This window comes from Callospermophilus lateralis, chromosome 10 (assembly GCF_048772815.1).
Source record: "Callospermophilus lateralis isolate mCalLat2 chromosome 10, mCalLat2.hap1, whole genome shotgun sequence".
Lineage (NCBI taxonomy): Eukaryota > Metazoa > Chordata > Mammalia > Rodentia > Sciuridae > Callospermophilus > Callospermophilus lateralis.
The window spans coordinates 68,475,347-68,490,184 of record NC_135314.1 but is presented as its reverse complement, the minus strand read 5'-3'; the positions used below and the strand labels follow the sequence as shown (position 1 = coordinate 68,490,184).

General features: G+C 35.0%; 1 protein-coding gene and 1 pseudogene across 1 annotated transcript in view; both read right to left on the bottom strand.

Moving 5' to 3' along the window:
- Window positions 1-2,680, bottom strand: part of LOC143642180 (myosin-15-like) — a 96,603-nt gene extending 93,923 nt beyond the window's left edge. Inside the window, 1 exon segment of the mRNA XM_077110340.1 lies at window positions 2,600-2,680. Within this exon segment, the coding sequence (XP_076966455.1) occupies window positions 2,600-2,680 (81 nt within the window).
- A 9,275-nt stretch (window positions 2,681-11,955) lies between these two features.
- On the bottom strand, window positions 11,956-12,858 carry LOC143408663 (large ribosomal subunit protein uL30-like; annotated as a pseudogene).
- Window positions 12,859-14,838: the final 1,980 nt, after the last annotated feature.

The following is a 14,838-nucleotide window of genomic DNA, read 5'->3' as shown; positions in this document are numbered from 1 at the left end:
GAGTCTTAGCAGAAGATCACAGGAGTCTCAGATCACAGTTCCTCATGTAGACAGCCGGAAGGATGAGGGGAGAGCATTTAACTGGAAGGGGGAAAATCCTCGCCCATAGCCCAGGAAGACACACTCCGTCTGTGGCACTAATGGGTAATGCCAGCTCAGTCACCACCACCACCTGTAATATAGGGTAGATGATCCCCATCAGATGTTTTCCCAGAGTGGGCAGTAGGACTTGGGAAAGAGTATGTACAAAGGAGGCAATGAAGTTAGGCACCATTTGCCACTTCCTCCACCATCCTTGTATCTGCAAAGAATTCTGTTGCTCAATACTTGTTATTATAATCTATGATGTCCTTCCTTCTGTTTCCTTGATTACAAACAATCTGCCACTAAAGCTTCTTGGTAAGAATATTTTATATTTCCATCTAACCCATTATCCACTGGTTTTCCATTTGTTTTTGTCTTTTAAATACGGGGTTTGCTTTGCATTTAATATTTTGATCCATTTATGCAAACACTGATTTTGCTTTGTGTTGTGTGTACAAAAATATGCTGGTTTTTAAAAAATTCCCATTTAGCATATATTTTGTGTGTGTATGCTTCAAGTAAATGCTGTGCATTTCAAAACAAATATTATCAATTGAAAGAAATTTGAAGATAACCTGGAAAAGTGTCTCCTCTCCCCAATCTTCTTAGTAAATAGGAAGAGAGAGAGATGTGCATAATACCATAGTTACATAGCCAATTAGTGACAGTCAATAGAACAATGATTCTATAAATTAGATCACCCACCTCCTAAATCAGTGCTCCTCCATTATAGTATGCTTTCTTTATTGAATGTTTAGCTTTTCTACCTCCAATTTTTTATCTCAATGAGCAGGTTCACACCTGCCCCATGATGTACTCTATTTCATTACCTCCAGAAACAGTAGGAGAAAGTACTTTTTGGAAAACCTTTCCTATGTGAAGTTCAGGCCCTTGCAGGGATATTTTAAAAAATGAAGTATATGAAATCTGTCAACTTTTAATTCCTTAAGATTATAAACAATGCAGAGCTGGAAATGCAAACTGCAATGTATTTGAATCAGGCAACATAAATTTTAGTACTGACTTTCCTACTTATGATATATAAAGCAATCATCTCATCTCTTAGAGACTTGATTTTCTCATATGTAAAGTGAAACTTTTGCTTACATGATTTCATAGATTTAGATGATTAAATATCTTGCACAATATAAAGATGACATCATTTATTGGAGAAAACGTAAAGAGAAATGTATAAAAAATTTAATAATCCACCCACAAACAACTCAGAAGTAACTGCTATTATCTCTCTCTGAATAATTTTTTATGAGTCCCTTTCTATGGTATTGAATAAAATTAGAAGGATTGTTCGAAAAAATTAAAAATGATGTTGATTGGTATATTTTGAGTAACTATTTACAATGCTGATTCTACTAAATGAATCATTCAGTCGTCTCTAATATTTTGGTTCAATTTTGATTTTCTTCCTGTCACCACTATTGTCTTGTCCTTAAATGGCTAACTACTTGTGATAAACTTGTGTATAAACAGCCAGACTTCAGGAATGCTTCTATTACTGTATTTGACTTGATGAATTATAATTAGGTACTTTGAAATTTAATCACAGTAATGAAATCCAATGACTGGAAACTGGGAATGGATCCAAGTCTGATTGATCTGATGGAAATATAATGTCTTAAATAACTAGCTTGAATTATAATTGATATTACTAAAGTCTAATGTTAACTAATTCTGGATACTAGAACTACATTCACTTTTTATGGTACGCTGTTAAATGATTTTGGAATTAAAACACATATGTAACCTGATTCTAGACCACACTGTGAATCTGATGTCTTAATCTCCAATTGGCTGAAATTTGGAGGATGGCTATGTAGCCCGGACATGTAAAGGGAAAGGAGATAAAAGGTAACATGTATTTAGAGATTTTAGTGTAGAACTTGGCCTTTTTCTTGAGGCTAACCTTACTAGCCTTTGTTCTTGTATAAAAGGACCAAAAAATTATGAATTGCAGTGAGTGAATTACCTTTCCTTTAGTGTCGGCCCAGTGACTCTGCTGACATAGGAGACCACTAGAGGGCCAAGTTCCAACATTAAGAAGTTCTGAAGAGGACCAGAGACAAATTCTCATTCTCCTTGCCATAATGTTTCCCATTCATTTTTCTCACAGCATACAATCTCTACCTCTAGGTTAAGTCACTGTCTAGTCTCTCTCTCCTAAGACATTTATTCACCTACAACTAAGTCTTCTAAAAATGTCTTTATTGGTGGTCCTCTCTTGGGTCATAAATGTTGTAATAGTGGCTTCTGAAAAAACACAACTGTCCGAAGGCCAAGTGAGTAGGGCCTGGGCCACCTCCCATCTATCTTTCATTCCTAGTGTGGACACTCTGAGCTCTTCATTGCTCAGAGTCAGAGATTCATAGAGGCTGACTCAACCCCAAGCAATAAGTTCGGCTCCAGAATTGATGACTCCTCTCAATCAATCAAATATCATAGTTGCCACCTTGAAGTAGTAAAATGAGTGAAGCCAACAGACATCATGAGTCTTACCAACCAAGGTCATAGTCTGCAGCAGAAGCAAGTCAGCTTCACTTCTGAGGAAGGTTGAAGCTTCATCAAGCTCTAACAGATCCATGCTTCTAAGGATATTCTCTGAAAAAGGGTAGGCCTAAAAGTGAACTGAAAGCATTTGCTCAAGATAGGTAAGGAAGCATCATGTGCTAAAGTGAGAAATGATTCACTGCGGACACATAAAAGAGGGTTACTTTTCTTTTATCCATCTGTGCCCCTTTTTTCTCTCTGGCACATCTCAAGTTCATGTAAAATGGAACTCAAGAACATCTGCCTTTCACAAAGCTGAGTCACCTATCAGGACGGAAGTCACAATGCCAAGGGCCCACAGTGCTCTCAGGGATGCATGAAAATGTTTTGTCTTAAGACAAATCAGAAGAAAAATATGAGTGTAATATTAATGACAGATAAAATAAAACCAGCCCAGATTATATTTGTCTTTACATCAACACAACTGTAAACCTACCTTAATATTTCTCTGTGGATAAAGGGTCCCCACAAGATAAAAGTGCCTGCCTAGGACCTGTGAAAATCACAAGGCAACTTTTACCCACATAGTTTGGACCTTGGCAGATGCTAGAATGGGCCAGAGCAACCAATATCAAGCTGTAGAGAGTTGGGGCCTTGGCAGGAGTAGAAGAAGGGCTTTGAAATATGTACCTGTATCCAGGTATATTGAGCATCATAGGCAGAATATGATGACAAGGGGAGGAAGTTATTGAGATACAAGTTCAGTTTTAGAGAATAAAGGAATGAAAACAATGAGTATCCTGACAGAGAAGAGTGTCTAGAGAAGATGGTTTACAAAAACTTCACATAGGCAGGAAGACTGGATTAGGGCAGGGGTGAAAAAGCAGAAAGTGGGAGCAAGCAGGTTGTGGGAAGAAGGACATGGAACAGGTTTGAGTGAAGAAGTTCATTGCTTAAGTCAGTATTGGAGGGATTGAGTTACTGAGTAAGTAAGGCTAAATGCATTGGACATTCTCCCTTTACCAAATAATTTACAATATTATTTCATTTTCATACTTTATATTGATAACAGGGAGAAGAAGAAAGGGAAAACAGGTCATTGTGATCCCAAATGAAAGCTCTCTTTCTCTGAGTGGACAAAAAATTCTCCCTCTCCACTCAAGTGTGCAAGGCAAGTATCACTGGCCCCATTACAGAGGAGAAGGTGGAGAGGCACTCATCCAGTTTGTTTAACTCATTTGCTGCACCAGAGGACTCCTCAGCACCACAGTCTACTCACTCCAGAATAAACTGTGATTATTTTCTTGTTACTTGTACTTACACACAGTAACAATGAAGAAACCCAATAAACTAATGCATTTACCACACTTAACTCTTTTCTTCATGGCTGCTTGTTAACATATCTGGAATTGATTTTAAAGAAATATAGGATAAAGCAAAGGCTAGTGGTCCAGGTTAAAAGTTATTTCTATCTCTTTCAGAAAATAGGCATGAGCCTTGTAGGAAATCACTTAATCCTGGTAGGCACAGTTTTCTTACCCATGCAATGCAAGGTTTAGGTATAATGTATAGGAACATTCCCTGAGCTGGAGAGGAGAAAAGATCCTCAAGTGAAACAGCATAAGCAAATGTCAGGACATGGGACTGAGTTGTGATATTTTTCAGGGGAAAAAGATAAAATTGTCCTTTCTGCAGGTAAGCATTAACATTTAAGGTTTGTAATTATTAATAATGTTAGGAACACTATTAGATAGTTTAATAAATTGAACAGCATGATTAAAAAGCTCAGAAACTTAGCCAGAGAAATTGAGAAATCAATTATAGGAAATATTATTGACTCCTGGAGCAGAGACATGTAGAAAGCAGTACTTTAGGAAAATAGCCATGGCAGCCTATCTGGATGGATTGGGACAGGAAGAAGCTATAGTCAGAGAGACAAGTTGTATGGTGCATTTGGAACAAAATTGTACTTTATCCAATTCTGATCTCGGTGGTGACTTCCTCATGGTTTTCATTCAATGGACAGTAGAGTTCAAGGAGTATATTTGTGATATTGAAGATATCTAAAAGTGTGTGTGTGTGTGCACGCATGTGCACGTGCATGTGTACAAATTTCTAGAATGTACCTAAGAAACAAAATGGGAACAAGAGATGTGTGAGAAGAGAGAAGTAAGTTTCATTCAACTCCACTCAAACCTCTTTCTATGTATGCTATTGCTTATACTCTCATACTTAACAAATTTTTAAAAAGTAGTTTTATCACTTAAAGGCATAGAGCAAATAGCTATGTAAATCTCCTTTTAAGTTTGAAGCACTTAGCATATTTTGAAGGCTTACAAGGAATAGAATGTGTAGGAGCAGGCTGGCACTAGGTATTAGGAAACACAGGTGTCATGAGCAGAGAGGACCTGGAAACCAACCATTTGGAGGGAGATAACTGAGCCCAAGAGAATGATTCACCTGAGCAAGGAAGGATTAGAATCCTCCCTCCTCTTCGACCTCCCTCAGTATCCATTAATACCCTAATATCCTTCTGATCTATAGATTCCTTTAAGTTTGAAAGAAAGAAAGAAAGAAAGAAAGAGGAAGAGGAGGAAGAAGGAGGAGGAGGAGGAGGAGGAGGAGGAGGAGGAGGAGGAGAAGGAGGAGGAGGAGGAGGAGGAGGAGGAGGAGGAGGAGGAGGAGGAGGAGGAGGAGAAGGAGAAGACGACCTACCCAGTTAGCCACTTAACTTTGAGTCACTTTTCCAGGACTTGAAAACTTTAAAATGACTCTCTGGAGCAAAAGGCTTTCAGAACTGTTTAAATAACTTTGGTGAAATGATGTTAAAAAACAAAATACAATTCTGAGTTAGAGTCTACAGCTCATGTAATTAGTTTTCACTACTAATGGCTACTTTGGCATAACTATTCCTCAAACCAATTAATCCACCATTTCTCATTGGGGAAAAAAGAGAAGCTAGTAGAGACATCTATATTGAATCATCTTACAGTAACACTGAGAGTAGAAATAGACTAACAATAAATTCTGAAGCACTTACTACAAAAATTATAACTAATTAGTTTTACTAAAAATATCAAATATGACAGTCTAATTGAGATGATCTTTGTTGCTTCTTACAAGAATATGATTTTAATTAGAATGTGTAAACTGACAGTCAACAGTAACCTCACAGAAATCCCAGGTCATATGAAATGAAAATAGAGAAACATCATCCTGACTGGCTTTTGATTTGTATGATATGGACATTAGAACTTTCCATGTGATCTTAGAAAACAAGTGTGGTGTGTGTTTGAACATTTTAAAAAGAATAAATCCAGAGAAAGCAGAAAGAACAATTTAACTTGGGTTTCAATAAGCTCTGAGGATTCAAAATATCCAAATGTAGAAGAAACTAACTAGACTGATCTTCAGAGAGGTTTAATTCAGAATTAATGATAGGCAAATGCTAAAAATCATAAGTCTGTTTTCATTTCTGACTTATCTGGAGACATGTACTAGTAGGTTCTGAAGACATGTGGTGGGGAGCAATGGAAGGTGTGTATGGTAATGGTGGTATGGGTGTTATGGCTGTGTCTGAAAAATAATAAATCCCATGAAAGGGCAGAATCTGTGATATGCTAATGTGGCTTAGTTGATAGTTGATAGATGCCAAATGTATAAGGTAGATAGGAATGACAGTTGGAGATTCATATTTGATCTATGATATTATTATATTACTACTTAGGTATAAGAGACACAATTACTCTTCCCTATGCTGAATAAAGAAAGGGGATTAAAATATGGGCCTAAATATTAAGTAGTGACTTTAAAAAAATCAGGTGAGCCAGTCCTGGGTGGCACATGCTTGTAATACCAGCAACCCAGGAGGCTGAGGCAGGAGGATTGTAGGTTCAAGACCAGGCTCAGCAACTTAACAAGACCCTAAGCAACTTAGCGAGGCCCTGTCTCAAAATAAAAAGCAAAAAGGCTGAGTATGTGGCTCAGTGGTCAGACTCCCATGAGTTCAATACCTGGTACCAACAATAACAAAAACAACAACAACAACAAAAATCAAGTGAGAATTATATTCTGTCAACAGTTGTTATACTCAAATGATCAAATCTCATAAATAATTGGCTTGAGAATAAAATTTAAAAACTATTCTTAAATATAGAGGACCCTTTGAAGATCTCTTATAAATTAATGAACACAATTCATTCCACTTAAAATGTAGTTGATCAAATACTCTAATAAAAAGAACCAAAAGTCAGATCTCAAATCTTAAAATAATTTCTTCTAAAGAGGAAATGTTATGCAGCATTGACTGTACAGACATTAATCAATTGTTTGGGAGCCAAAGAATTTATATTCTTAATAGTCTTTCTTCTTCCTAAGATAGAAGGGTTGATATCATAGAAGATGTTATAATATATTACATGCTGGAAAGAGGAAAAAAAGGATGATTTCCATACAGATTTGCCAAAGATTTATGATGAAGTAAAGAACAATGCTTTCAAACCCTCTCGTTTCCATGGTGTTCATCTTCTTCCCTTCTCAATTATCACTGGGATTTAAGAATGAGAACATTTGTGAAAGAACTTGATATGTGACTAAAGAAGCAATAGTTTAATATTTGTTATAATGTAAGATCATATGCTTCTGAGAATTATTAAAGATGTTTGTAAACTTAAGAATGAATTGAAAAACAGTATCTGTGGGAATACCCACATACACACATATATATGGAATTATGGATTTAAAAAAATATTTTGTATTTTCTACTCTTCCTACAACATATTTTTATGTAACAAGATGGTGATATTGCCGAGCATGGTAGTGCATGCTGGTAATCCCAGCAACTTGGGACGTTGAAGCAAGAAGATTTTAAATTTGAGGTAAGCTTCAGCAACTTGGCAAGGCCCTAAGCAACTTAGCAAGACCTTCTCTCAAAATGAAAAATAAAAAAGGGATTGAGGATATCACTCAGTGGTTAGGCACACCTGGGTTCAATCCCTGGTACCAAAAAAAAGCTGGTATTTCTTGATATAAAATTAGGATTAGAATTAAGTATATGTCTACAAACATGTATATATAAAACATATAATTAATTTTACATATAAATCAGTCAAACACATTCTAAAACTTGGTTTTTCTTGGCTTGCCTTTTTTCTGTTGCCATAACCCATATCAGGTCTTCATTCTTCTGTCCTTCCACGTAAAACATCCCTCTTGCTTTTAGCCACCCAATATCTAATCCTGGTTAACAAGTGTTTATTTATTTATTTGTTTGTTTGTTTATTTATTTATTTGTGTGTGTGTGTGTGTGTGTGTGTGTGTGTGAGAGAGAGAGAGAGAGAGAGACAGAGAGAGAGAGAGATATGCTGGGGATCAAATTCAGGATCTTGCATATGTCAAGTACTCTACCACAGAACTACATACCCAGCCCTTGGTTAACAATTTAGAATGAATTTTCAAAATTTTTATATATGTTTTTATATTTAGGTAAACATGTTGACACATCTTACACTGGTGTTAGTTGTTTAATAAAATGGGATCAATTATATATATATATATATGTGTGTGTGTGTGTGTGTGTATCCTTATGTTCCGATTTTTCTTTTTTTTTTCCTTTCAATCACTTTTTCTTTTTTCTTTTTTTTATTGGTTATTCAAAACATTACAAAGATTACAGAATCATTTTTCTTACTCAAAAATACTTCATTGAAAACCTGCCTTATCAAGTTACCACTTCAATTTACTATTTTAATGGTTGTATGCTTTTCCATATCATATAGTATCATAATTTATTCAGCAATTATCCTATTAAAGATTCCAGAAGTTTTGTTGTTGTTATTCTGTTGTTATTTTTTTGTTTTGTCTGCCACTTTGAAAAATATTGCAATCAGCATTCTTGCGTATTTCTCACCATTTTTACTTGTAAAAGTGTTCCAGAAATGGGAATGTTACATTTTAAAAAATGCATTTAAAATTTTAATTGATGTTGCCAAATTGTTTTCCAAAAAACCAGTAACTAATAATTTCATCAGCCACCAGCCATGCATGAAATTACTCTTCTTCCTGCATTACTAACAGTGATAGACATTCTCATTCTTTTTAACTTTTGACAGTCCAAAAGTAATATATCATTGTTACTTTAATTTCCCTATTAAAAGATTTGAGGACCTTTTCAAATGCTTTTAAGGCATTTGGATTGGTTCTTCCTAAGTTGTTTGTTCTGCATTTATTTTGTTTATTGTGCTATAGGGATATTTGTTTTCTTTTTCCAAATGCAATTGTTCTTTGTACATTTTATATCCTAATGCCATGTCTGTCATTAAAGCTCATTAAATTTACTAAATCTTTTATTTTATCTTCTGATTTTGTTTATGGTAATTTTTAACACTTTGATATGGTTAAATTATTTATCTTTTCTTTTTATAATTTACGATTTTTCATCCAGTTTTGGAAGACTGTATTTGGTTATATTTAGTCAGTAATTCTTGATGGTTCCTGTATTAGCTACCAAAGGGAACAAAAACAATAACAAAATTTCTCTTTGAAAGTGGACATGTTAAAAACAGAAACCCCCAAAATAACAATGACTTAACACAGAAATTTATTTTCTCTTAAGAAGTCTGGAAGAAGTTAATCCAGGGCTTTCATGTATATCCCAGTGTAAAGGATCAAATTTCTTCTAGCTTGATGACAATCTTTATATCAAGTTATGATTCAAATTGTTAGGGATCCAACCATTTTGTCCATTTATAATTGGAAAAAATAAAAAAGGAGAAAAGAAGAACCATATCCTTTAAGGATTTTTTTCCCCAGAAATTGTCCACCACTCTTTATATCCCATTAGCCGGTTTATTATACCAAGTTGCAAAGGAGGCTTTTATTACCCTGGCCACTAGAAACAGTCTTAATTGCAGGAGCCCTTGTGCCCAGCTAGAAACTGAGGGTTTCCAATAGTTTGGAGAATAAAGAAAATGAATATTTTATCACTGCAAGAGATTCAAAACAATAACTATCTGAGCCTAGCATGGGCAAGGTTCTGGGTCCAATTTCTGGAATTAAAGCAAAACAAAACAAAACAAAAAGTCCTAAATAATTAACTGAGATACTTTGAGACTAGTGATTTTTGGGAAAAATATATCTTTTTTAAAACTTAATGTTACTTAATAAAGACATAAATAAACAATGCATGAATAAACTCACTTCTAGTATTTTTCCAGAGCTCATTTATTCCTCCTAACCTCTCCCTTACAATATGAACACCTCCAATCATCATTTTCTTCTATAGCTAGGTGGCATAGATATTTTAACAGATGATGTCTACTTGGAAAATTATTATAACTGGAAGTGACCAAGTACTTCCGCATAGATTTTTTTCTCCTCTCCATTGCTCAGTTTTATCAGTTGCTCACTCTACACACCTAATAGTCTCAACAATCTGGAAACTATTTTGTGAGTCTGGTAAAATGATCCAAGAAAGAAGATGCTGGAAAAGAACAGTTTACAGACAAAAGTGTTAATGACAATTGGTGTTTTTTAATGAGTGGGTAGGTTTAAAGGAGTAACCTCTGTTTAGATGCTCTTATGTAAAATGCTTATTTTAAATAAGGTTACACATTCAAATAAATATAATAAATATTATTTATAATAGATAAGTATGGAGGCAAAGCCATGGCTTATAATGTAGATTATAAGCCTGTCTGCCTTTTGGGACTAGATGGATGCCATAATACATTTCATCAATGTCTTCTGTATATTAAAAATACTGTAAACTTCTTGAGAAAATCATGTCTTTAAATTTGAGTTATATTTTTTATTAAAGAAATAGTCTATAATTAGAATTAAGAGCACAAGATAGGCAAACAAATATCTTAATTTTTTCTTTGATCATGTATAGAAGTAATGAAAAAGAGGAAAGAAATATCTCATATCAAACAGATCATTTATAATTTCAAAATATCTGAAAATTCCTGGGGTATGATTCACAAAGACAGTATCTTTCCTCGTGATCAAAATTGAATACAAATATACAAAATGGGCAAACAAAGCTAGATGCTTATTCAGTGATGCTTCAATAAATAAACTCTCCATGCAGTACTTTATTAATCAATTTATGCTACCAACGAACACTTTAAAATTATAATCATGCAAATTAAAGATACCTGATTTTGCAGCTGCTAGTATATACTTTTAAGTAGAGCTTTGATTACCCTTCACTAACTGAAGAAGACAAAGTTGTCAAGTCTGAAATTTATTTCCTCATTCCAACTTTTCCTTTTGCTATTTCTGTTCTCTTAATTGTGAGGTTAATGCACGATGATATTTTCATTCCTTTCCAGTCAGTTCAGCTTGTGATAGTTTATTGAGCAGCTGGCTCCTTGTCAGTCACAGGAGAAACACCAATGAATTAGGAAGGTAAGTTTTGGAGGTGGCAAACCTTCAATCCATAACAATGTACATTGTAAGATTTTGATTTTAAATAATATCTGTACAAAAGTACTCTGAATATTATTTAGAACAGAAAAGTATTCAATAAATGAAAAAACAATTATTATAAAAATATTGTAATTACATTCAGTGCATAAATAAGTAGAATTTGATTCACTTTCTAAGAATGGCCATATCCTGGCAAGACTAATAGACATGAGATAAGATGAATTTCTTTGGGTCTTAAACATCTTGCAATATGTTCTTGGTAAAGCAAGTTGAGATAAGATAAACTAAAACTGGATGATACCTGGGATTTTCTGCACTCTTATCATGGCCATCAGTTTTGAACAGTTTGGTAAGGAATTTTTGCCCTTAAAAGCAATGACCTGATTTAGGTGTATGAACATATATATTAATTCAGTTCAAAAGCATTATCATTTTTACACAGAACTTTGTGTGGTTAGGTACCATTATTGTCCCCTGTTTATATATGAGGAATTGAGGTTTGCAGGAGAAACTATTATACATGGTCATAGTGCAGATCCAGTACTTAAATACTTACAGTATGGCATCAAAAGCCATGTGCTTAAAGATCTGGCTTCTTGCTTCAGGCTTAGTTCCAGAGATACTGAATAATTAGTATTAAGTTTTTGTGTCAGTGAAAATAGAGGTGATTCTTCATATGCTGTCCACTTAGTACACAGAAGAGAACTGTAAAGTGGAAAAATTCAGCATTTATGACACTTGGTGTCTGAGAAATTGTATGTTGTGGATTGGACACAAACCACACAAAGTAAAATTATACAAAGTGCTTTACCATCTGTCTTTTTTTTTTTTTTTTGTCGTTGTTGTTTGTTTTTGATTTTTGTTTTGTTTTGTTTTTACATTGAGAGCAGGTACTGTTTTATTAACCGACCAGATAACAAAAATACCATGATAGATACCTTAGTTCTTCCTTCTAATAAGACTATTGATCTGGTCTTCCCTGTTGCCAGCATCTCGATCTTCTAAAAAGATGGTCGTTTTCTTCATTCCACCTTTGGAGAAGATAATTTGAAGTGCCATAGGAAGTTATTTGTTTCTTTGAAGCGTTTTTCCAACAGTGTAGATCTCCTGAATTGGATCCTCCATGCAGATGATTCCATATTTACCAAGAGATTGAGCAATCGAAGTGTTATCTGTTAAGGCAATTTGTTTCTTATTGATTTTGCCATATCCACACTTGTAGTTAAGTTCATTCACTGACTTCAGGTTTGAGTACCCCCATGCAATATATGGCTCTATAATCCTTAGCATGTTAACTGAAGTCTTGTTAGGCATAACAAAAGTGCCACTGAAAATCTGGCAAAGATGAAGAAGTTCTAACACCTTATCAACCTTTGGGCTCACATCGATACCTCTGATCCTGATGGCAAATGCCAATTTGGGTTCTGCAGGTACACAGATATTACCAGCTTTTCTTGCTATCCTAGCCATTCAAATCTCCATTCTATACATCTGTCTACATTCCTTGTAGTAATGCTTGGTTTTTTCATAGATAAGCTTTCTTCTTGCCTTTCTTTTTCTTTTTAATATTTTTTTTAGTTGTAGATGGACACAATACCTTTGTTTTTTATTGATTTGTTTTTTAATGTGGTGCTGAGGATCGAACCCAGTGCCTCATTCATGCTAGGTGAGTGCTCTACCACTGAGCTACAATCCCAGCCCTCTTCTTGCCTTTCAAAGCATCTTTGGGGAAAATTTCTTCTTCAGGTGCTTTACCTTCAGCTCTGCCATAATTCCTTTGCTTTTTCTTAAGGGTTTCTGGCAAGCAGGAACCTTCTTTTACTTTTCTTTGGCACTCCCCATGGTTCCAGCCAGAAAAATAACATTGATGCATATGCCTCTTTTTTTTTTTAAGTTGTAAGGGTACACACTATCTTTATTTAATATTTTTATGTGGTGCTGAGAATTGAACCCAGGGCCTTACACATACTAGGCAAGCACTCTACCACTGAGCCACAATCCCAGCCCCAATGTCTTGGTTTTTAAAAAAGTAGGACACCTAAATTTATAATATCATATAATGGCCATTTAGAAACCACATCATAGCACATTTTTATACTTTCACAAAGTATTTTGTGTACTGCTGATTCAGACCAGAATGAATAAAACTCTAGGCTTCTCCTGCCAGGCTATTCAACATTCCATTAAAGAAATTACAAACGTATGTGAGGAGTCTATTGCTTCTTAGACTTTATGCTAGGCCTTTGCTAAAACATATTAAGAGGACATACACAATTCCTATCCTAAAAAAGCTTATAATCTTTGTTGGTAAAATGAGGTAAACACAATTAAAATGGTCATATGAAATAGGAATGACTGAAATATAGGATAAGATATGAAGACAGTAGACAGGAAAGCAATGCTGTGCTAACAGCATGGGAAATCTGTGAATAAAGAGGTAGAAACATGAGTTGTTTTTAGTTATTCTGCCTGATATAGGAAATAATTTTAAAATTCAGATTTAAAGCACATTGTGGAAGGCTTTGACTATGAAATTTAGATTTTATTCTAGATTTTAAAACATTTTTGTTCAGGTCAAACACATCTTTTTTAAAACAAACAAACCAACCTAAATACACGTCTTTTAACTAAGATGTCTATTCCCAACAAGATGGAGAACAAAGATTTATCCTCTCACTTGAAATTTTTTTAAATGCACAAAATATATGCTTATTACTCAGCTTTTTATTGCTGTAACCAAAATACCTGATAAAAATAACATAGGGAAGGAAATTTTTATCTTGATCTTACAGTTTCAGAGGTTCAGTCCATGCTCAGGTAACTCCATTGCTCTTGGCCTGAGGCAGAACATTGTGGTGGAAGAGTATGTTGGAAGAGTACTGTTCCATTCATAGCAATCAGGAAGGGGTGAGGGGAGAGTGGGGAGAGAGAGGGGGAAAGAAAAGGGGAAGAAAGAGAGGGAAGAAAGGCAGGGAGGAAAGGGCTTCAGTGAAGATGAACTCTTACAGGGCACATCTCCAGAGATCTAACTCCTTCAGTCATGCTTCACCTGCTTAAAGTTACTACTCAGGACATTCAAACCTGAATGAACTGATTATGTTACAGCTTTAATAACTTGATCATTTTACCTCTGCATTATTCCTGCATTAACGGAGAACCTGTTGGGGAAGACTTCATACCCTAACCATAACAATATGATAAGAGGGTTCAAGTAATTGGTCAATAAACAGAAAGGACAATAATCCTTGAAAGCAAGAAAATAAATATGGCAAGCACCATGGCTGCCCCAGCTTGCTGCCTGGATAGTTTCTTGAACAGGGCGTAGGAGGCTTCCAGACCATGTTCCATAATTGCCTCGATTAAGGAGGCAGAGCTAGGAATCTATGGTGGCCAAGATGGCTAGAGTTCATAGAACAGAGTACTAGAAATGAGAGAGCAGCTAAAGAGAAAAAGAAACTGGAGGGAAAAAAAACCCTCAAAATTTAATGAAGTGTTTAGCAAAAAGTTTTGCAGAATTTAACAAGGCTCTTAAAATTTTTGAAAACATGGACCCAACACAGAAAGATTTTCATGAACACAGAGAAATGTTCATGGTTTATTATCTTCTTATAAACCAATTTGTAATGAAAAGAAACAAATCAAGCAAACTGCATGGACATATTTCTGAAGAGTCACACCTTCTTGAGCTGCAGGTAGGTCCTTCAGGAATTGAGGAATTGAGGTTTGCAGGAGAAATGATTATACAAGGTCATAGTGCAGATCCAGTACTTAAATGCTTGCAGGAATTGTGAATGTCCTCTTAATAAGTTTTCTCAAAATCCT